The 21479-nt window shown below is 43.1% G+C and overlaps 1 protein-coding gene across 1 annotated transcript in view; it reads right to left on the bottom strand.

Annotated features, from left to right (window-relative positions):
* Positions 1–21479, bottom strand: part of mEFTu1 (mitochondrial translation elongation factor Tu 1) — a 34918-nt gene extending 13439 nt beyond the window's left edge. The window contains exons 1-4 of the mRNA XM_068372899.1: positions 21377–21479; positions 19038–19244; positions 3931–4097; positions 1384–1524 (exon numbers count right to left, since the gene is read on the bottom strand). Of these exons, the coding sequence (XP_068229000.1) occupies positions 1384–1524; positions 3931–4097; positions 19038–19244; positions 21377–21416 (555 nt within the window). The 5' untranslated portion in view covers positions 21417–21479. The remainder of the gene's footprint in view (positions 1–1383; positions 1525–3930; positions 4098–19037; positions 19245–21376) is intronic.

Below are 21479 nucleotides of genomic sequence, written 5' to 3'. Positions count from 1 at the left end.
CCATACTTCCCCATCATCTTAATTATTAAATAAAATTCCAACATTCCATTAAAACATGAATTGTAAAATTCTTTAATCATAACCTTTTCCAAATATAAATTTTTATTGCCTGTGCCCTTGATTCTGATCCACTGAGCAATACAGGCATAATGCTCCTATCGCAATGCACTAGATTAGATTTGGACCATTAATACTGGGTGGTGGTGGCCTTGCCTGGTGACTGCCAGGCTAGGGTTCGAGTCCCGCTCAAACTCGTTAGTTCCCTTGGTCGCTGCAACCTTACCATCCTTGTGAGGAGCCTTTAGGTCTATCTGCTGAGTCATCAGCTGCCATTGCCTGGCCCTCCTTGGTCCTAGCTTGTGTGGAGAGGGGGCTTGGGCACTGATCATATGTAATATAGTCGGTCTCTAGGGCATTGTCCTGCTTGATAGGGCAATGTCACTGTCCTTTGCATCTGCCATTGATAAGCAGCCCTTAAACTGGGTCTGGGAGATAATTCAACAACCCATGTGAAAGTGAGGAAAACCCCAAAGGTACATTATGAAACTAGAGGGGCACTAGGTAGAGACCAGACCCTCCCCAGCTTATTTCTCAACATTTTGCTCAATCTTGACCTTTGACCTTAACATGTATTAATTGGCGTGGATTTTCATACACTTAAATATGAACCAAGCTTGAAGTCTCTGTGACAATGATGTACCAACTTGTGGTAGATTATGTGAACTGGAAATTTTGCTTGACCTTCCAAAATTTAATCATTTCTAGATTTTAACATAATAGTTAATCCCTGCAAGTTTCATTACTCTACGATTAACATTGTAGCCAGGGAGTTGTTCACAAACACACAAGCACAAGCAGGGGTAAAATATAACCTCCTTCCAACTTCGTTGCCAGAGGTAATAAAAGTTGAGGGGTTGGACTGGACAGCAAGATGAAAGAAAGGGGGGTTGGAGAGCAAGATGGAAGAAAGGAAATAGGAATAGAGATATAGAAGGACAGAAAGCGAATGCAGACAAGGGCCGAGAGGATGCCGAGAAGAACGAACCCTCACTTTGAAATATCTTGTCCCTCAACTATCAGGACATTTATACCTATCAGTCATTATTTTATCACAGTTCACTAGGTTATTATCTAACTCTCCAGTGTGTTTCTAAGATACAACTAACACCTACTTATCAATTACATTTTCTTTTATCATCCATTTGCTCTTTCAATAAGCTAGTCTTTCTAATAGCTATAAATAAATTGCACTAATTAAAGAAGACTAAATAAAAATTATGAAAATTTATACATTTCATTTCAGGTTCGTCACAAACCTTAACCACCACATCTTCAAGAACAAAAAAATAATCTAATTCATTGTTTAGGTAAAAGCCATCTTACCTTATTGATGAAAACTACGATGTGTTCGATTCCAATTTGTTTGGCAAGTAGTAGATGTTCTTTTGTTTGAGGCATCACGCCATCTGTGGCAGCTACTACCAATATGGCACCGTCCATTTGTGACGTCCCCGTAATCATGTTCTGGAAATAAATTAAATTTGTTGAGTTCTAAGATGCAGAATAAAACCCCTTTTAGTAAGAAACTTATTATGGCATAGATTTTTTACTTTAAAAATCATGCTTCCCAAAAAATTGTTGAAATACAATTTCTACTTGAAAATTATACAAAGGAATAGTTTAATTTATGCAAAAAACAAAACCATTTCGTAATTTATCTAATTAGAAAATCTACTTTGACGACTAAAGAAAAATGCCTTTTAACAGTACAATTATCAAGAATAAGTGTTCCTCGTCAAAAGATTACTAACTTTTAACGATCCTAGAAACAAAAAATTAATTATTTGTGATTCTGGCACTCTTACTTTCCAGTCTCTAAACCGAATCTTGCGATCAAGAGAGGATCAGACCATTATCATGATTGCCCTCTATCTTTTCCATCACAAAATAATCGTGTTTTTCTATTAACCTTTTTTTTGGATTTTGCAGAAAATCACAAGGAAAGCCTCAACAAAACAATAACAGAAAAGTTATGTTAAATAAAAACATTTTCCAATATAAAAATGCGTTAAACATGTGTTGCTTTATCTGCCATAATTGGTGTTTACTTGAATTACAAAAAGGTAAAACAAAAGGAAGTGCCTCTTCTATTTTAACATGATCTGGTTACGGGTCAAACAAGACCCATAAGAGTGTTAACATGGAAGGCAAAATAGTTCCCTTATGATTAATGTTTGATTGTTGAATGTTGAGTATATAAAACACACCATATTTAATAAAATCAATTATGCCTAAATATCCACAAAATTTGAGTAAGAGATAGTGATGCTCATCTGACAGGACATGACAGGACCCAAAATTGCAAGTGGCATCACTCAAGGTACTTGATAGGTCAAAAAGGGCCAGTTGGGGTATGTATTCTACGGTGATGTGAGAGCGAAATTGCTCTGGGTTCCAATCAATCATCCGTACAACTTGACCATCTGCATACAAATTTGTGCAAGAGGTACCTTAGGTAAAATTGCACAAAGTTTAAATATTGCAGACTTTATGAGCTGACCCTTAGCTGGGGCTTATACCCTGCCTAGATTGGCCTTTGTTACTTTTGATGATAGCTTGTCTGATCTAGAAAGAGATGGTATTCTTGGAGGAAAGAGGTTTTCTATACAGCACTTGGGAAAAACCTTTCTAAGGTGCTCTCTTCATGACCTAATGGGGCACAACAATGTGTACCTGGCTTCACTCAGGACCTTTTTCATATTCAGGTAAATGAAGTCCTAGGCAATGGACAGTACTAAAAGGTGGTACTTAAAATACTTTAGCTATCCTGAGGTTGGGTTTCTCTTTAGGATCCGATTGAGCACAGCAACAAGTGGCTCTCCTTTGTTCCAAGCAAGGCTGAGATAGAGAAGGGGAAAGTTGTAATTTGGAAGGAAAAACATTCCTATATATGTCAATAAAGACCTATTCGAAAACCATCTTTACCCCTTGATTACTAAGGAGGACAGCTTCAGATCTCTCCTCAACCCACTATGCATTTACTTTGTTCTATGAATTTTGGTCATAAGGCCAGACCAAAATGCCAATGGGGGAAAACACCACACTTGCTCTCACTATTAAGTAAAAGTTAAGAAGCTAAAGAATAAGATGAAAGAATGGAAGCGGAGACAGAGGTACAGCAAATGCTAAAAAGGGGGTGCAGCTGGGAACCACAGGGACATTGCAAATTTCCTTAAATACAGTAATCCCTACAGTTCACTGACAGCACTACCCCTTTGCACAACAACTATTTAGTACTCTGAGTGGGAGCCTCCCTAGTTTATAAGGTATGCCATAACATTGGTGGTGTCTCCAGAAAGGACTACATTACTAGTAAACAGATACATAAGGCAGGAATAGAGAATGACAACATATGATAACATTTGACAATCCAAAAAGGAAAAACAGAGAGCTTACGTAACATAATTACTGTATAAGGCAAGATGGGAGCTTTCAAAAGGGTCTATAATCAGTTATTTGACAAAAAAACACTCGCTGTCACATGGCATGAGGGAAACCTTGATCTATAACCAGAATACATTCATGTTCAGGGAATAACCCAAAGCCTTCATCTCAAAGTGACTTTACTACCAAGGGAGTAAGACCCCTTACTTGGTTAAGCCAACCACTCATACATATGCAACAATATTATTCCGAAATTCAAAGCCCTGATGAAGACCTCCATTGCTTATCTTTTATTCAATGTTCTCATGACAACATTAGCTAGTGACTTAGCACAAGGTCAAAATCCAATGGTTTTAAAAGGAATAAAAACCCTGATAATTTATCCTACATCATAGTAAATTCCATCAAAATAATTCCTCTCTCTTAGTAAATGTAATTAATAAATTCTATTAAAAAAAACATGAAAAAAACCCACCGAGAACTCACCTTAATATAATCAGCATGTCCAGGACAGTCCGTGTGCCCATAATGCCTATTTTCTGTGGCATATTCAATATGTGCTACGTTAATGGTAATCCCACGTGCCTTTTCTTCGGGAGCATTGTCAATTTCATCGTATCTTTTAACATTTGCTAAGGCTTTCTGAGATAATACTGCAATAAGAAAAATGTTATTTTTATAATAAAATAAATTTTTGAATATACTTACCCAGTGATTATATAAGCTGCAGCTCTGCTGCCCGACAGAAAAACTCTACGTTCAAAATCCGCCAGCGATCGCTATGCAGGTAGGGGGTGTACTTCAACAGCGCCATCTGTCGTGCAGGTACTCAGTACTCAATGTAAACACAGAACTCAATTTTCTCCTCGGTCCACTGGGTCTCTATTGGGGAGGAAGGGAGGGTCCTTTAATATATAATCACCGGGTAAGTATATTCAAAAATTTATTTTATTATAAAAATAACATTTTTCAATATTAAACTTAGCCGGTGATTATATAAGCTGATTCACACCCAGGGGGGTGGGTAGAGACCAGCATTAATTGTTTACATTATTATGAGCTAAGGATTTTGTATTTCATTTTAGCAGTTATTCAAAATAACAAACATAAAATAAATAAGTACCTGGTAAGGCAGTCGACTTGAACAATTACTCTGCCTTTTTTAAGTACGTCTTCCTTACTGAGCCTCGCGATCCTCTTAGGATGCTGAGCGACTCCTAGGAGCTGAAGTATCAAGGGTTGCAACCCATACTACAGGACCTCATCAAAACCTCTAATCTAGGCGCTTCTCAAGAAAAGAATTTGACCACCCGCCAAATCAACCAGGATGCGAAAGGCTTCTTAGCCTTCCGGACAACCCAAAAACAACAATAAAAAACATTTCAAGAGAAAGATTAAAAAAGTTTATGGAATTAGGGGAATGTAGTGGCTGAGCCCTCACCCACTACTGCACTCGCTGCTACGAATGGTCCCAGGGTGTAGCAGTTCTCGTAAAGAGACTGGACATCTTTAAGATAAAAAGACGCGAACACTGACTTGCTTCTCCAATAGGTTGCGTCCATTATACTCTGCAGAGATCTATTTTGTTTAAAGGCCACTGAAGTTGCGACAGCTCTAACTTCATGTGTCCTTACCTTCAGCAAAGCATGGTCTTCCTCATTCAGATGGGAATGAGCTTCTCGTATCAACAGTCTGATATAATAGGAAACTGCATTCTTTGACATAGGCAAAGAAGGTTTCTTAATAGCACACCATAAAGCTTCTGACTGTCCTCGTAAAGGTTTAGTTCGTCTTAAATAGAACTTAAGAGCTCTAACAGGGCATAAGACTCTTTCTAGTTCATTTCCAACCAAATTTGAAAGGCTTGGAATATCGAACGATTTCGGCCAAGGACGAGAAGGTAGCTCATTTTTGGCTAGAAAACCAAGCTGTAAAGAACATGTAGCCGTTTCAGATGAAAATCCAATGTTCCTGCTGAAGGCGTGAATCTCACTGACTCTTTTAGCTGTTGCTAAGCAAACGAGGAAAAGTGTCTTTAAAGTGAGATCTTTAAAGGAGGCTGATTGTAGTGGCTCGAACCTTTCTGACATAAGGAATCTTAGTACCACGTCTAAATTCCAACCCGGTGTAGCCAAACGACGCTCCTTCGAGGTCTCAAAAGACTTAAGGAGGTCCTGTAGATCTTTGTTGTTAGAAAGATCTAAGCCTCTGTGACGGAAGACTGCTGCCAACATGCTTCTGTAACCTTTGATAGTGGGAGCTGAAAGAGATCTTTCCTTCCTCAGGTATAATAGGAAGTCAGCTATTTGGGTTACAGAGGTACTGGTCGAGGATACTGATACCGACTTGCACCAGTTTCGGAAGACTTCCCACTTCGACTGGTAGACTCTAAGAGTGGATGTCCTCCTTGCTCTAGCAATCGCCCTGGCTGCCTCCATCGAAAAGCCTCTAGCTCTAGTGAGTCTTTCGATAGTCTGAAGGCAGTCAGACGAAGAGCGTGGAGGCCTGGGTGTACCTTCTTTACGTGTGGCTGACGTAGAAGGTCCACTCTTAGAGGAAGAGTTCTGGGAACGTCCACCAGCCATTGAAGTACCTCGGTGAACCATTCTCTCGCGGGCCAGAGGGGAGCAACTAACGTCAACCTTGTCCCTTCGTGAGAGGCGAACTTCTGCAGTACCTTGTTGACAATCTTAAACGGGGGGAATGCATAAAGGTCTAGATGGGACCAATCCAGTAGAAAGGCATCTATACGAACTGCTGCTGGGTCCGGGATTGGTGAGCAATATATTGGGAGCCTCTTGGTCATCGAGGTTGCAAAGAGATCTATGGTAGGTTGGCCCCATGTGGCCCATAGTCTCTTGCACACATCCTTGTGTAGGGTCCATTCTGTTGGAATGATTTGACCCTTCCGACTGAGGCAATCCGCCATGACATTCATGTTGCCTTGAATGAACCTCGTTACTAGAGAAAGGTTTAGATCTCTTGACCAGGTGAGGAGGTCCCTTGCGATCTCGTACAACGTCATAGAATGGGTCCCTCCTTGCTTGGAGATGTACGCCAAGGCCGTGGTGTTGTCTGAGTTCACCTCCACCACCTTGCCTTGAAGGAGGGACTTGAAGCTTTTCAAGGCCAGATGAACTGCCAGTAGCTCCTTGCAGTTGATATGTAACGTTCTTTGATTCGAGTTCCAAGTTCCCGAGCATTCCCGACCGTCTAATGTCGCACCCCAGCCCGTGTCCGATGCGTCCGAGAAGAGAACGTGGTTGGGGGTCTGAACAGCCAGGGGCAGACCCTCTCTGAGGTTGATGTTGTCCTTCCACCAAGTCAGTGATGACTTCATCTTCTCGGAAATGGGGATCGAGACCGCTTCTAGCGTCTTGTCCTTTTTCCAGTAAACAGCTAGGTGAAATTGAAGGGGACGGAGGTGTAGTCTCCCTAACGAAATGAACTGTTCCAGGGATGAAAGCGTCCCTATCAGACTCATCCACTGTCTGACTGAACATCGTTCCTTCTGTAGCATGTTCTGGATGCATCCTTGGGCTTGACTTGTTCTGGGGGCCGACGGAAAAGCCCGAAAAGCTTGACTGTGAATCTCCATCCCTAAGTACACTATAGTTTGGGATGGGACCAGTTGGGACTTTTCCATATTGACCAGGAGACCCAATTCCTTGGTCAGATCTAGAGTCCACTTTAGATTCTCCAGACAGCGACGACTGGAAGAAGCTCTTAGAAGCCAGTCGTCCAAATAGAGGGAGGCTCTGATATCCGCTAAATGCAGGAATTTGGCAATATTCCTCATCAGTTTCGTAAATACAAGAGGAGTTGTGCTTAGGCCAAAGCACAGGGCTTGAAATTGGTAGACAACCTTTTCGTAAACGAATCTCAGCAAAGGTTGGGATTCTGGGTGGATGGGGACGTGAAAGTAAGCGTCCCTTAGGTCTAAGGAGACCATCCAGTCTTCCTTCCTGACCGCTGCTAGAACGGACTTTGTGGTCTCCATGGCGAACGTCTGCTTTGTGACAAAGACATTCAGCGCACTGACGTCTAGCACCGGCCTCCACCCTCCTGTCTTCTTTACCACTAAGAAGAGACGGTTGTAGAAGCCTGGGGATTGATGGTCCCGGACTTTGACTACCGCTCCCTTTTCTAGTAAGAGAGACACCTCCTGCTTCAAAGCTAGTCTCTTGTCTTCTTTTCTGTACCTGGGAGAGAGATCGATGGGAGACGTTGCTAGAGGGGGTTTGCGTACAAACGGGATCTTGTACCCTTCTCTGAGCAACTTCACAGATTGTGCATCTGCGCCCCTTTTCTCCCAGGTCTGCCAGAAGTTCTTGAGTCTGGCTCCCACTGCTGTCTGAAGAAGGTGGCAGTCAGACTCTGCCCTTAAAGGACTTGGTACCTTTCTTCTTCCCACGTCTCCCTTCGGCACGAGCACCTCCTCTGCTGGAGGCTCTGCCACGAAAGGGCGGAATGAATCTGGACGCTGGAGTGTCCATCCTGGGTCTAGACAAGGTAGGCAAAGGGGTGGCTTTGCGGGCAGAGGACGCAACCAGGTCATGAGTGTCTTTTTGAATCAAGGAGGCAGCAATCTCCTTAATCAAGTCCTCTGGGAAAAGGCACTTTGAGAGAGGAGCAAATAGAAGTTCCGATCTCTGACACGGTGTTACTCCAGCTGACAGGAAAGAGCAAAGGTTTTCCCGTTTCTTGAGGACCCCGGAAACGAACGAAGCCGCAAGCTCACTGGAACCGTCACGTATGGCCTTGTCCATACAGGACATAATGAGCAAGGAAGCTTCCTTGTCAGAAGGGGAGATCTTCCTGCTCAAAGCTCCCAGACACCAGTCCAAAAAGTTAAAGACCTCGAAGGCTCTAAACACTCCTTTCAACAGATGGTCTAAGTCTGAAGGAGACCAACAAATCTTAGAGCGTCTCATGGCCAGCCTGCGGGGAGAGTCTACTAGACTTGAGAAGTCGCCCTGGGCAGAGGCAGGAACTCCCAAGCCGAGAACTTCTCCCGTGGCATACCAGACGCTCGATCTGGAAGAGAGTCTCGCAGGGGGAAACGTAAATGCTGTCTTCCCAAGGTTCTTTTTGGACTGCATCCAATCTCCTAAAACTCGTAAAGCTTTCTTGGACGAGTTTCGTGAAGGCAGGCGCTGATGACTGCGTGCCTAAAGCGAACTCTGTCGGAGGAGAGCGTGAAGCCGCAGGCACAAACTGATCAGGAAACATCTCCTTGAACAAAGCAAGAACTTTTCTAAAGTCCAAGGAGGGTTGCGTGGTCTTGGGTTCGTCGATGTCCATATGCGGGTCGTCAATGTGTGCAGCGTCGTCATCATCAGAGAGTCCATCATCTGAAAGCTGAGGAGGAAGCGGCAAAGGAGTAGCAATCGGCTGGTCAGCTGAGTCCGGCAGCACGGGTGCACGCGTGACTGAACCGGACGCAACGTCATGGAACTGTTGCCCAGTCTGTGAACTGGCAACAACCATGGCAGCGCGGGGACGCAAAGCGTCTACTCCAGACTGTCTAGTCTGCTGTGGGCGAGTAGAGGTAACCACACTGGGTTGCGGAGGTTGACACACCGCGTCAAAACAAAACAACTTAGGTTGTTGTTGTACCTCGCGAACGTCAACGGAAGGTTCCGTGCGTCGCTGAACGTCAACATGCGGCTGGCAGGGTACACTGGAACGCATGGGTGGCGGGACTCTCACAGATGGAGTGCGGGAGAAGGTAGCCTCAGCGTCCACCGGACGCACAACCGTGGTTGGTTGTAGGCTAGAGGTTGGTGCAGCGTCAACCTTCTCCGCACGAAAGTCCTGCATCAATGACGTTAACTGTGACTGCATGGTCTGCAGCAAAGACCACTTAGGGTCTACAGGAGCAGGTGCGGCAACAGACGGAGTTACTGCCTGATGCGGTACCGCTTTGCCTCTCTTAGGAGGTGAGCAGTCGTCGGAAGACTGCAGCGAGTCCGAACTGACCCAGTGGCTACAACTGGGCCGTTGGACTTGCGCGGAAGGGACCGACTTGCGCTTAAGAGGCCGCGAGACCTTGGTCCATGGTTTCTTATGAGAAACCTCTTCCGCAGACGAGGAATAAATGGGCTCTCTCGTCTTCATGTGGGTGGGGCGATCTTGGGTAGATACGCCCGAAACCACGGAGGGAACGTCTGTTCGCTGATTAAAGCCTCTCGAACCCTTTGGTCGTACGACATTGCTTCTCCCTTGGGCTTGGGAGCATGCAAGAGGTCCCGGACTGGGAGGACGACAGGCACGAACAGACGAACCCTCAAGCGCAAAATTATCCACAATACTCTCCACAACACTACCACTCACTTTATCACTACCCACTGCACTCTTACACTTCAGCTCCTTGACGTCTGCCATGAGCTGGTTACGGTCACTAGCCAAAGACTCGACTCTCTCACCCAGAGCCTGAATGGCACGCATCATATCTGCCATCGAAGGTTGTTGAGTGCTAGAAGGGGGATCAGGAGCAACCACTACAGGGGAAGGAATAGGTTGTGGGGCATGAGGAGAGGAAATATCAACGGAGCGAGATGAACTTCTCCTGACTCTATCTCTCTCTAGCCTACGTGAATATTTCTGGAATTCGAGAAAATCGAATTCCGAAAGCCCAACGCATTCCTCACATCGATCTTCCAATTGACAGGTTTTATCCCGACAATTGGAACAAACGGTGTGCGGATCGATAGAGGCCTTCGGAAGACGCCTTGAACAGTCCCTAGCACTACACTTTCTGTATTTAGGGACTTGAGAAGGGTCAGCCATTTTGAATTAGTCAAAGGGGAATTCAAAAAACTATCCAAAGTCGTCAACAAATAATCCGATATCAACAAAAGAATGCAAGGATGTATTGAAGATAACGTCTGCAAAGCGAAAGCTCAAAACTAGAAATGTGTACTTCACCAAAATATGTGAAAACCAATCCAGTAAGCAACAGCGAATTTAGTAGGTCTTGCCGGTGGCACGACAGAGAGAAAATTGAGTTCTGTGTTTACATTGAGTACTGAGTACCTGCACGACAGATGGCGCTGTTGAAGTACACCCCCTACCTGCATAGCGATCGCTGGCGGATTTTGAACGTAGAGTTTTTCTGTCGGGCAGCAGAGCTGCAGCTTATATAATCACCGGCTAAGTTTAATATTGAAAAATATAATGTAAATGAAATGTGAGGCGTACACTATCAAACTCTTTACATGTTACCATTGAAAAAAGAAATTAATACAGAAGAGGCAGGATGAAGACCTTTAGGGAGATCCAATAAAGGTTATGATACACAAATTACAGCATAATAGGATAATTAATTCCAGTACCTAACACCGGAAAGGGAGAAGCTAACCAGAAAACATCTATGATAATAATTACAGTACACTGAAACCACCATCCCTGGACTTTGCAGTGATATGTATAACATAACATGCAGTAGGCTTATTTCTGTTAAGCGTGGTTACACGGTCGAACGATTCGTCAAACCTGTTTGTCAACCTATTCAAAGAGGTGGGGTCAGTCAAAAATGCATAAGGTTTGTGGACAATGAAGCCATGCCCGCAAAAGTCAGGCGAGAACAGACTTTCTCTAAACTGTTCGAAAAACGTGTTCGACAACCAAATACCCCGTTAACACGTTCGAACATCACTTCAAAAACTTGTCTGTCGTGTAAAGATGTCTTTAGAGTCCTGATAAAATAGAAAGGACTGTGAGGGTGAATGGGATCAGCCTTTTATTCACCATGTACCTTTTAATCCTCATCACAAGTGTCTTTACATCAGCTCTTCATTTACCAATTAGGAAAGAGTTCCCTCCACTTTCTGTTCGTTTCTCTCATCTTCCACAAATCGTAATATCTTCATGATTTTCTGGTCCTTCCTAGATGTTTTTTCCTCCCACTTTTCTGACCAACTGTCAGAACATGGTTTGAACATTTAATGGTAAGACCATTACATGTTCAAACCATTTTATTCTTTGAATCAACAGCCATTTTTCCCTTTCTAGGACACTTATCTTTCCACCAATTTCTCATTTGTACATGATCTCCTCACTTAATTTATGGCAATGCACCACCCCATTCTATGCAAGTTATGAGAAATAACTCTAGGAAGAATAGCTGGCTCCATATATCAATTACAAATCTTGATGGCAGATGACACCTTCCAAGAACAAAGTAGTCACTGTTTTTAATTCTCAGGAAAATTTACCAATCCTCTGTTTGAGAAATTGTCAAGTTGTCAAAGATGTTCTCAGGAGATACAGTACAGTAAAACAAAGGATCTACAAGAGTGGTAAGCTCTTGAGGTTAAAAACCTTCCCTTACACACAATAATGTATGGTGCAATATTCCGACAGCACAGTAATATAGTACTTCCACATCAGACTCTCCGTACACTTACACAGAAAGCTTGTCCTTAACATAAGGTACCATTCACTTACAGTATTTTGCATATATTATTCCACTTCTAAGATATCCAGGGCTTTCCTTTAAAAATGTTATTTTCATTAGTAAAATAAATTTTTGAATATACTTACCCGATGATCATGTAGCTGTCAACTCTGTTGCCCGACAGAAATCTACGGTCGGGATACGCCAGCGATCGCTATACAGGTGGGGGTGTACACAACAGCGCCATCTGTGAGTAGGTACTCAAGTACTTCTTGTCAACAAGAAATCAATTTTCTCCTCGGTCCACTGGTTCTCTATGGGGAGGAAGGGCGGGTCCTTAAATTCATGATCATCGGGTAAGTATATTCAAAAATTTATTTTACTAATGAAAATAACATTTTTCAATATTAATCTTACCCGATGATCATGTAGCTGATTCACACCCAGGGTGGTGGGTGGAGACCAGCATACATGTTAACAAAGAAGCTAAGTATCCCGAATCTTATTTTAGCCGTTATTCAAAATAACAAACATAAAATAAATAAGTACCTGGTAAGGAAGTCGACTTGAACCATTACTCTGCCTTTTTAAGTACGTCTTCCTTACTGAGCCTAGCGATCCTCTTAGGATGCTGAGCGACTCCTAGGTGCTGAAGTATTAAGGGCTGCAACCCATACTAAAGGACCTCATCACAACCTCTAATCTAGGCGCTTCTCAAGAAAGAATTTGACCACCCGCCAAATCAACCAGGATGCGGAAGGCTTCTTAGCTTTCCGGACAACCCAGAAATATTTCAAGAGAAAGATTAAAAAGGTTCTGGAATTAGGGAATTGTAGTGGTGGAGCCCCCACCACTACTGCACTCGTTGCTACGAATGGTCCCAGAGTGTAGCAGTTCTCGTAAAGAGACTGGACATTCTTAAGATAAAAGACGCGAACACTGATTAGCTTTTCCAAAAGGTTGCGTCGAAAATATTTTGCAGAGATCTATTTTATTAAAAGGTCACGGAAGTTGTGATAGCTTTAACTTCGTGTGTCCTTACCTTCAGCCAAGCTTGGTCTTCCTCATTCAGAAGGGAATGAGCTTCTCGTATTAACAGTCTGAAAATAATAGGATAAAGAATTCTCTGACATAGGCAAAGATGAATTCTTAACTGAACACCATAAAGCTTCAGACGGGCCTCGTAAAGGTTTTTAAAATAGAACTTAAGAGCTCTTACAGGACATAATACTCTTTCTAGTTCATTTCCAACCATACGATAAGTTTGGAATAATGAACGATATTGGTCAAGGCCGAGAAGGCAGCTCGTGTTTGGCTAGAAAACCAAGATGTAGAACATGTAGCCGTTTCGGATGAAAATCCGATGTTCTTGCTGAAGGCATGAATCTCACTGACTCTTTTAGCTGTGGTTAAGCATATCAGGAAAAGAGTCTTAAAGGTGAGATCTTTCAGGGAGGCTGATTGAAGTGGTTCGAACCTGTCTAACATAAGGAATCTTAGAACCACGTCTAAATTCCAACCAGGTGTAACCAAACGACGCTCCTTCGTGGTCTCAAAAGACTTAAAGAGGTCCTGTAGATCTTTATTGTTGGAAAGATCTAAGCCTCTGTGACGGAAGACTGATGCCAACATGCTTCTGTAACCCTTGAAAGTGGGAGCTGAAAGAGATCGCTCTTTCCTCAGATATAAGAGGAAGTCAGCTATATGAGTTACAGAGGTACTGGTCGAGGATACGGATACTGACTTGCACCAGTTTAGGAAGATTTCCCACTTCGATTGGTAGACTCTAAGGGTGGATGTTCTCCTTGCTCTAACAATCGCTCTGGTTGCCTCCTTCGAAAAACCTCTAGTTCTCGAGAGTCTTTCGATACTCTGAAGGCAGTGAGACGAAGAGCGTGGAGGCCTTGGAGTACCTTCTTACGCGTGGCAGACGTAGCAGGTCCACCCTTAGGGGAAGAGTTCTGGGAACGTCTACTAGCCATCGAAGTACCTCGGTAAGTTATTCTCTCGCGGGCCAGAGGGAAGCAACTAGTGTCAACTTTGTCCCATCGTGAGAGGCGAACTTCTGCAGTACCTTGTTGACAATCTAGAACGGAGGGAATGCAGGTAGATCTAGATGAGACTAATCTAGTAGAAAGGCATCTTAAAGAACCACTGCTGGGTCCGGGATAGGTGAGCAAAGTATTGAGAGCCTCTTGGACATTGAGGTTGCGAAGAGATCTATGGTTGGCTGGCCCCAGGTGACCCAAAGTCTCTTGCATACATCTCTGTGGAGGGTCCAATATGTTGGAATTATTGTCCCTTCCTAATGAGACAAACTGCTAAGACATTCAAGTTGCCTTGGAAGAAATTGTTACTAGTGAAAAGTCTAGACCTGTTGAACAGGAGAGGAGGTAACTAGCGAACTCGCACCATGTCAGAGAGTAGGTCCCTCCTTGCTAGGAGATGAACATCAAAGCAGGGAGTTGTCCGTGTTGACCTCCATTACTTTGTCTAGAAGGAGAGACCTGAAGCTTTTCCAGGTCAGACGTACTGCCAGAAGCTTCTTGCAGTTAAAATGCATTGTCCTTTGACTCGAGTTCCATAATCCCGAGCATTCCCTACCGCCTAAGGTCGCACCCCAGCCTACGTCCGATGCGTCTGAGAAGAGAACGTGGTTGGGAGTCTGAACAGTCAGGGGAAGACCCTATAAAAGGTTGATAAAGTCCTTTCCTCAGGTTAGACCAGACTTATCTTCCGGAAACCGGGATCCAGACCGCTTCTAGCGTCTTGTCCTTTTCCAGTGAAGAGCTAGATGAAACCGAAGAGGACGGAGGTGTAGTCTTCCAAGTGACACCAATTGAACCACGGATGACAGTGTCCTAACCAGACTCATCCACAGCCTGACAGGGCCGTATACCTTCTTCAGCATCTTCTGGATGGATAGCAGGGCTGGGGATTGATCTTCTTGTTCAGCCATGTTCTCATCAGAGGGTTCCTCATCCGAAACTGATGAGGAAACGGCAACGGAGTGGGCAACGTCTGACTCGCTGAATCCGGTCGCACTGGTGGATGCGTGACGGAGCCGGACACAAGATCATGGTACTGCTGCACAGTCTGTGAACTGTCAACCATGGGGATGCGAGGAAGTACAGCGACAACCCGAAACTGTCTAGACTGTCTGGGTAGTACAGACAACCCCTTATCGGGTTGCTGAGGTTGCCGCACTGCGTCACAACAAGTCACCTCTGCTGGTTGTTGAACGTCTTCCCAGTGACACACTGAACGTCCACAACCACCTCCGAGAGTAGCTTAACGTCAACGTGCGACTGGCAACCCACACTGGGTCGCACCGGTGGAGGAACCATCTCAACTGGCGGACGTGAGTAGGATACCTCAGCGTCAACAGGGCGTACAACCAACCGGTAGGAAGGTCGTTGGCAAGAAGGTTCTTCTCCGTAAAAAATCCTCTATCAAGGACTAAGCTTGGACTGCATGTCTTGCAACAAAGCCCAAGGTCTATGGGAGCAGGTGTGGCAACAGACGGGGTTAGCGACTGAAGCGGAACCATTTACCCTCCCTGGAAGCATGTTATGCTTAAATTAAAGTCCATAGGAGGCTAAGCAGCTTAAGGCTCCTCTCCAAATGACAGAGTCCTCAAGGGGATATCAGAAGGAGGGAGAACAGCACTTTCTCATCTACAGGAACCATATCCGAGAAAAGCTAGGTTCTCTCAGTGAGGGTTTCACTGGTGCAAAAGCAGCAGACCAGAAGGCAACGTATGAAACTGCTTGACAGTCTGTGAACTGTCAAAAACTGAACTGTCAACCACAACAGGAGCGTGAGGACATACAGCACTGGTGTATAAGTAGCAGACCAGAAGGCAACGTCATGCAACTGTTTGACAGTCTGTGAGTTGGCAACAACCAAAGTTGTGTGGGGAAGCCTCAACTCCTGACCGACTAGTTAGCTGCGGGCGAGTGGCGGTAACCACAGTGTGTTGCGGAGGCTGACACACCGTGTCAAAACACGGCAGCTTGAGGTAGCTCACGCACGGCAACGGAGTGCTCTGTGTGTGGGAGTCATCATACATCTGGCAGGATTGACTGTGCATGGGTGGAGGAGCTCTCACAACAAGAGTGTGAGAGCAGGAAGCCATGCCGGGCGCACAACCGTGGGAGGTGTAGGCCCACGGGTGCGTCGTCAACCTTCTCCGCAGTCGGAGTGTGGGAGCTGGCAACAACAAAAGCAGAGTGCTGGTGCGTGGGAGAGGCTGCGGTGGGTTGAGGAGCATGCGGTATGGTATGCAGAGCATGCTGTAAGGTATGCGGCGCATGCTGCATGGTCTGCGGAGCATGCTGTAAGGTATGCAGAGCATGCTGCATGGGCTGCGGAGAATGCCGCATAGTGCTGGAACCCGGCAGCTCTACAGAACCTTCCCACTGCTGATGCGGTAGCTCACGCATGTTAACAGATGGTGCAGCAAGAACATGCGTCTGGCAGGGAGGACTGCGCATCGGTGGTGGAGCTCTCACAGGTGGAGTGTGGGAGCAGGCAGCCGCAGTATCTGCTGAGCGCACAACCTCGGCGGGTTGTAGGTTAACAGGTGCATTGTCAACCTTCCAGCACGATACTCCTGCATGAAGGAGCAAACTGAGACTGTATAGTCTGCAGCATGGACCACTAGGGTCTATGAAAGACAACAACAAACGGAGCTACTGTCCGTTGTGACTGAGGGTCTAAAACAGCTGGTGCGGCAACAGACGGAGTTACTGCCTGTTGCGGTACCACCTTGCCTCTCTTGGGAGGTGTGCAGTTGTCGTACTGCAGCGAGTCCGAACTGACCCAGTGGCTACACCTAGGCCGTTGGACTTGCGCGGAAGGGACCGACTTGCACTTAAAAGCTGCAAGATTTGGTCCATGGTTTCTGCGAGAAACCTCTTCCGCAGACGAGGAATAAATGGGCTCTCTCGTCTTTGTGTGGGTGGGGTGATCACGTCGGCAACGTGTGTAGATACACCCGAAACCACGGAGGGAAACGTCTGTTCGTCGATCAAGACCTGTGGAACCCATAAGTCCTTCGACATTACTTCTCCCCTGGGCTTGGGAGCTTGTAAGAGGTATCGGACTAGGTGAACAACTGGCACGAACAGACGAACCCTCGAACGCAACACTGTAACACTTTGCGCATATCACTTTATCACTTTTGATTTTCTGTTTGCACTTATTTCACTGAACTCGAAACTTTAAGTGATTTGTACCTGAAACACGCAATCCTATCCTTCATTAAAAGGTAGTAATTGCGAAAACAGTTTTACAATGTAACAGAAAAACATAATGAAAGATAAAGAATTCAGTGGCTGGAAAAGAGACTAAACACTAGATCAAATAAACTACGTTTAAAATCTCTCACCGCATAAAGCCTGGGAACAAGAATAAAACTCTAGAAACGTTTTACCTTCTTCCCCTATAGCGACTAGGGAGAAGAGTAAAAAAGAACGAGAACAACGTTTCCCGCTTGAACGAAACGTTTATTCTCCTCTCTCTCCCTCCGTCTCTATCTCTCTCTCTCTTTCTCTCTTGACTTAGAACCTGAGAGATGAGCCCAATATAAATCGTTAAAACATATTATTTGTTAAAGGAAAAAAAAACTGAAAGGTTTCCCAAATAAAAAGTTCCTTTATTAGAATTAAAACCATTTAAGCTAAGAAAGAAAGAACGAAACGTTAGAATCGGTTTACTCTTACTGCAACGTGAAACCGTGAAATACTCTCTCTCTATCGTAACGATAGAGCGCATGTTGAACGTTCTGAACGTCAACAACTGCGGAGACTAAACTAAACGTTAGTTCATCTTTGAAAACAGTACGAGATTATCAAAGAAATTCTTTCAAAAACATTAAAATTAAAATAGCATAAATTCTTAACAGGAAATACGATATGACGGGCTCATTGTTAATTAACTTCGATTCCAAGTAAGGACCGCCTACTATTAGGAAAGGTCGCATATAAACAAAAATAAAAATTAAGTTTAATAAGTTTATAATAAATGGAAAGTTAATCGAAGAGGCCTATAAATGGCGGAGAGATATAAACTAAATCTATAACTTTGTTAAGCAAAATTACCAAAAACCTAAACACACTTCCGTCTAAGGGAAGGGTCGGTCATAAAAAGTGAAAGAGAGTCTATACTCTCTTCGACACCAACACTTCCGTCTAGGGGAAGGGTCGGCCATTTAAAAGTGAAAGAGAGTCCATACTCTCTTCGTCACCATAATTAAATCTATCCAAAACGAGTTCAAGTTTTGAAATGAAGATAAAACCCCTGCATAGCGAAAGCTCAAAACTGGAATAGTGTACTTCACCAAAAAGTTGTGAAAACAAATCCAGTTAGGGACGGCATATTAGTAGGTCTTGCCGGTGGCACGACAGAGGAAAAATTGAGTTCTTGTTGACAAGAAGTACTTGAGTACCTACTCACAGATGGCGCTGCTGTGTACACCCCCACCTGTATAGCGATCGCTGGCGTATCCCGACCGTAGATTTCTGTCGGGCAACAGAGTTGACAGCTACATGATCATCGGGTAAGATTAATATTGAAAAATAAAAAGTTCTTCATACCAATCATCCAATCCTTTCTTATCTTTCCTCTCCTCGCTACTGGAAATTCTAAATTACTGTACTGTATACATAATTTTCATTAACCTCATGCTATTCATTTTTTTAATATGCCAAAACCATGTGAAAATACCTCCACCCATCTTTATGTTTTCCTATCTTTCTCAATCCTATTAATTTACCTGCCATCAAAAATACTATGTAAATTCCATCTTGGAAATCACTGCTCCGTAAGTGGGAGCTCTCTCAAATAATGTACTGGTAAAGAAGACTTTGTTAATAATTTCATATGATCTACTACTACTATAGTGTTCTACCTTGGGCAGGTCTTTTCAATGATTAGTCGCCCGCCATAAATCACTATTCATGGACACCACTTTTAAATCTTGATAAAGGTCCTCCGTCCTCTGGGTCTTCATCCTTCAAAATTCACCTTCTATAATGTCCTTCAGTAACCCTTCTTCTCTTAAAAGGTGATATATGTATATGTATGAACTAACAAGAAAATTAAAGCTAAATTAAGCTCTCAAACAAGATTTTACAAAAAAGTAAAGAAATATAACATTCTCTCTCTCAAGGAAGGTTTGTATACTCACCTTTTGTAATGGCTGCCGTTAACGTTGTCTTCCCGTGATCAACATGGCCAATTGTTCCAATGTTACAGTGAGGCTTATCTCTCTGGTAGACTTTCTTTTCAGCATAATTTCGTGTTGGTATTACAAGTGCAGGAAGAGCCTGGGAACGTATGACATTCACTAAGTTTCCTGTTCGACACTGTTGAGTCCTCAGGCTGTGAAGTACACCTGCGATAAACCATACAAATGGAAAAGTTAAGCAAGTAAGTATTTGTGAACCTTATGTTATTATTTGTGAACCATATGTTATTTCAATTATTTAACATAATAAACATATCAATCATAAAAACCTCAAATTGCTTTGCCAAATGGGTAATTACACACAAGACTTTAGGCAAAACACACTGTAAATGGTGAGAAACTTATCACAATTGTATCAGAAATATGGCATTGGTTAAAACTGTAATTTTATTCATTATTTACTTTCGGAAAACTATTAGTGAATTACTTTGCATGTGCTTTTTGCCATCCCTTGTGGATGTCTCTGAGCGAAAGTTTAGTCTATTAAAAAACTAAGAGTAATTTAGTCTATCTTGGTAATTGATTATATTCATAACACTCGACGTTCAATATATATCTATTGATGCCCAACTGAAAATCAAAGGCATCAAGAAAATAATGACTCATACTCTTGGTGTGTGTAGAACATACATTACCTTCTAACAAATTTTATAAGAACTTTCAAGAATCACATCTACTTTCCAGTGAAGCAAGCCTTAGCGGAACAAACACTATTCAAGGGATTGATATAATTTATGGGCAATTGATTTAGAAGCCTTAGTAGTTTGTTGGGACAGAGTGAAAAACCACATTTTACAGACACAAGAACATCACCTAACCTTACCTAACCTAAGGTTCTCCACCTAACCTAACCTAGGAGCCGTATCCTTAGACTGCCGTACTCCTATCTTATCCTGTCCCAACGAACTACATTCACCCCTTAATTTATAACTCTATGCATATTGAATGAACCATCATCATCTTATGTTTTTCTGGCCTTTACTATTACTACAAATTCCTCATATTTGAAGGTTCCTATACCTAAAATTGTGTTTCTCAATTCATCTTTCATATTTGTTTATAATGGGATAAGAACTCATAAAAAGAGTATAGTAGTTTGCCCAAATATTAACTTTCAAATAGGGATAAAACATAAGAAAATCTATTGAAAAATACTTGACAAGGTACATATTTAACCAAATGTACATAGGCTACCAGTGATTCAGAAAAAAAGCACCGAGAATATAGGAGTGCGTTTGTCGTTGTATGTGGGGAGGCGTACAATAAATGGTATTATTGTACTGTATTACAGGGCACTGTAAACTAGGGAAATAATTACTTTTTTCTATAGAAAAAATTCCACTTACCCAATAAATGTTACTATTTACCCTGTAGTCTACTGGTAAACATGGTGGCAAGGCAATTAAATTATTGGGAGGCTTTATAGTTTAATGGGAAAGACTTTAAAAACCACGGGAGCCTCTGCATATCTGCGGCCAGTTCCTCCCCTGCATAGAAAATGGGAATTTTCTTCCCCTTTCCTAATCGTTCATAAGACGTAGCCGTTGTATTACAATAATTGAGTCCATTTTTCTGCAAAACCTCTACACAAGAACATTACCTGACCCAACCTACAGGTCGTGTCCTTACCTACTTACCAGATGGGGGTGGTGGGGCTAACGACCTCCGACTGTCATATTCTTAGTCGGCCGTCATCATACATAGACCCTGAACCACATTTAAATGGGGAAACAGACACAAGAGTACCCCCAAACCTAGGAGCCATAGCTTACCTACTTACCTACCAGGGTAGGCTACGGCCCACTGCACCCATACAATACCATTTCCTTAGCCTGCCCAATCTCAACGAACATTTCCCCAAAATTATTGGCCCTGTCTTAATTAGTGTAGCTGCTTTAGCAAATTACCAATGACATACTTCAGACCTTACTCTATATTCAATAACAGCCGATTTAAATATGCGACACCATCAACCTTAAGCATAGAAACTTATTTTGCTATTAAGCCGACGTATATAACATGCCATATTTTTATTTATCCATTACATTAAACCTAAGATTACATTTACCAGCGAAATTAGCCAATTAGTTTAAGCTAGGAAGTGTAAGTAAAGACAACCGGTGTTTAACATTTTCTAGATCAAGACGACTACGGTAGAATAATAACCAGAAAACTGCCAACATAAATCACCTTAGTAACATTGAACAAATGTCTGATAAAGCTTCAATCTCATCTACTCCCATTACTAAATACCTGACTGTCAGAATTTATAAACTTACATGACGATGATAGAAATTTATAAACCCGACATGCTGCCATGATTACGAAGTTGTCCCCTAAGTCTTGTTTGTGTAATGAAAGAAGATTCTACCGTGTACCGTC

Source organism: Palaemon carinicauda, chromosome 4, assembly GCF_036898095.1.
Source record: "Palaemon carinicauda isolate YSFRI2023 chromosome 4, ASM3689809v2, whole genome shotgun sequence".
NCBI lineage: Eukaryota > Metazoa > Arthropoda > Malacostraca > Decapoda > Palaemonidae > Palaemon > Palaemon carinicauda.
This window is presented reverse-complemented; position numbering and strand designations above follow the sequence as displayed.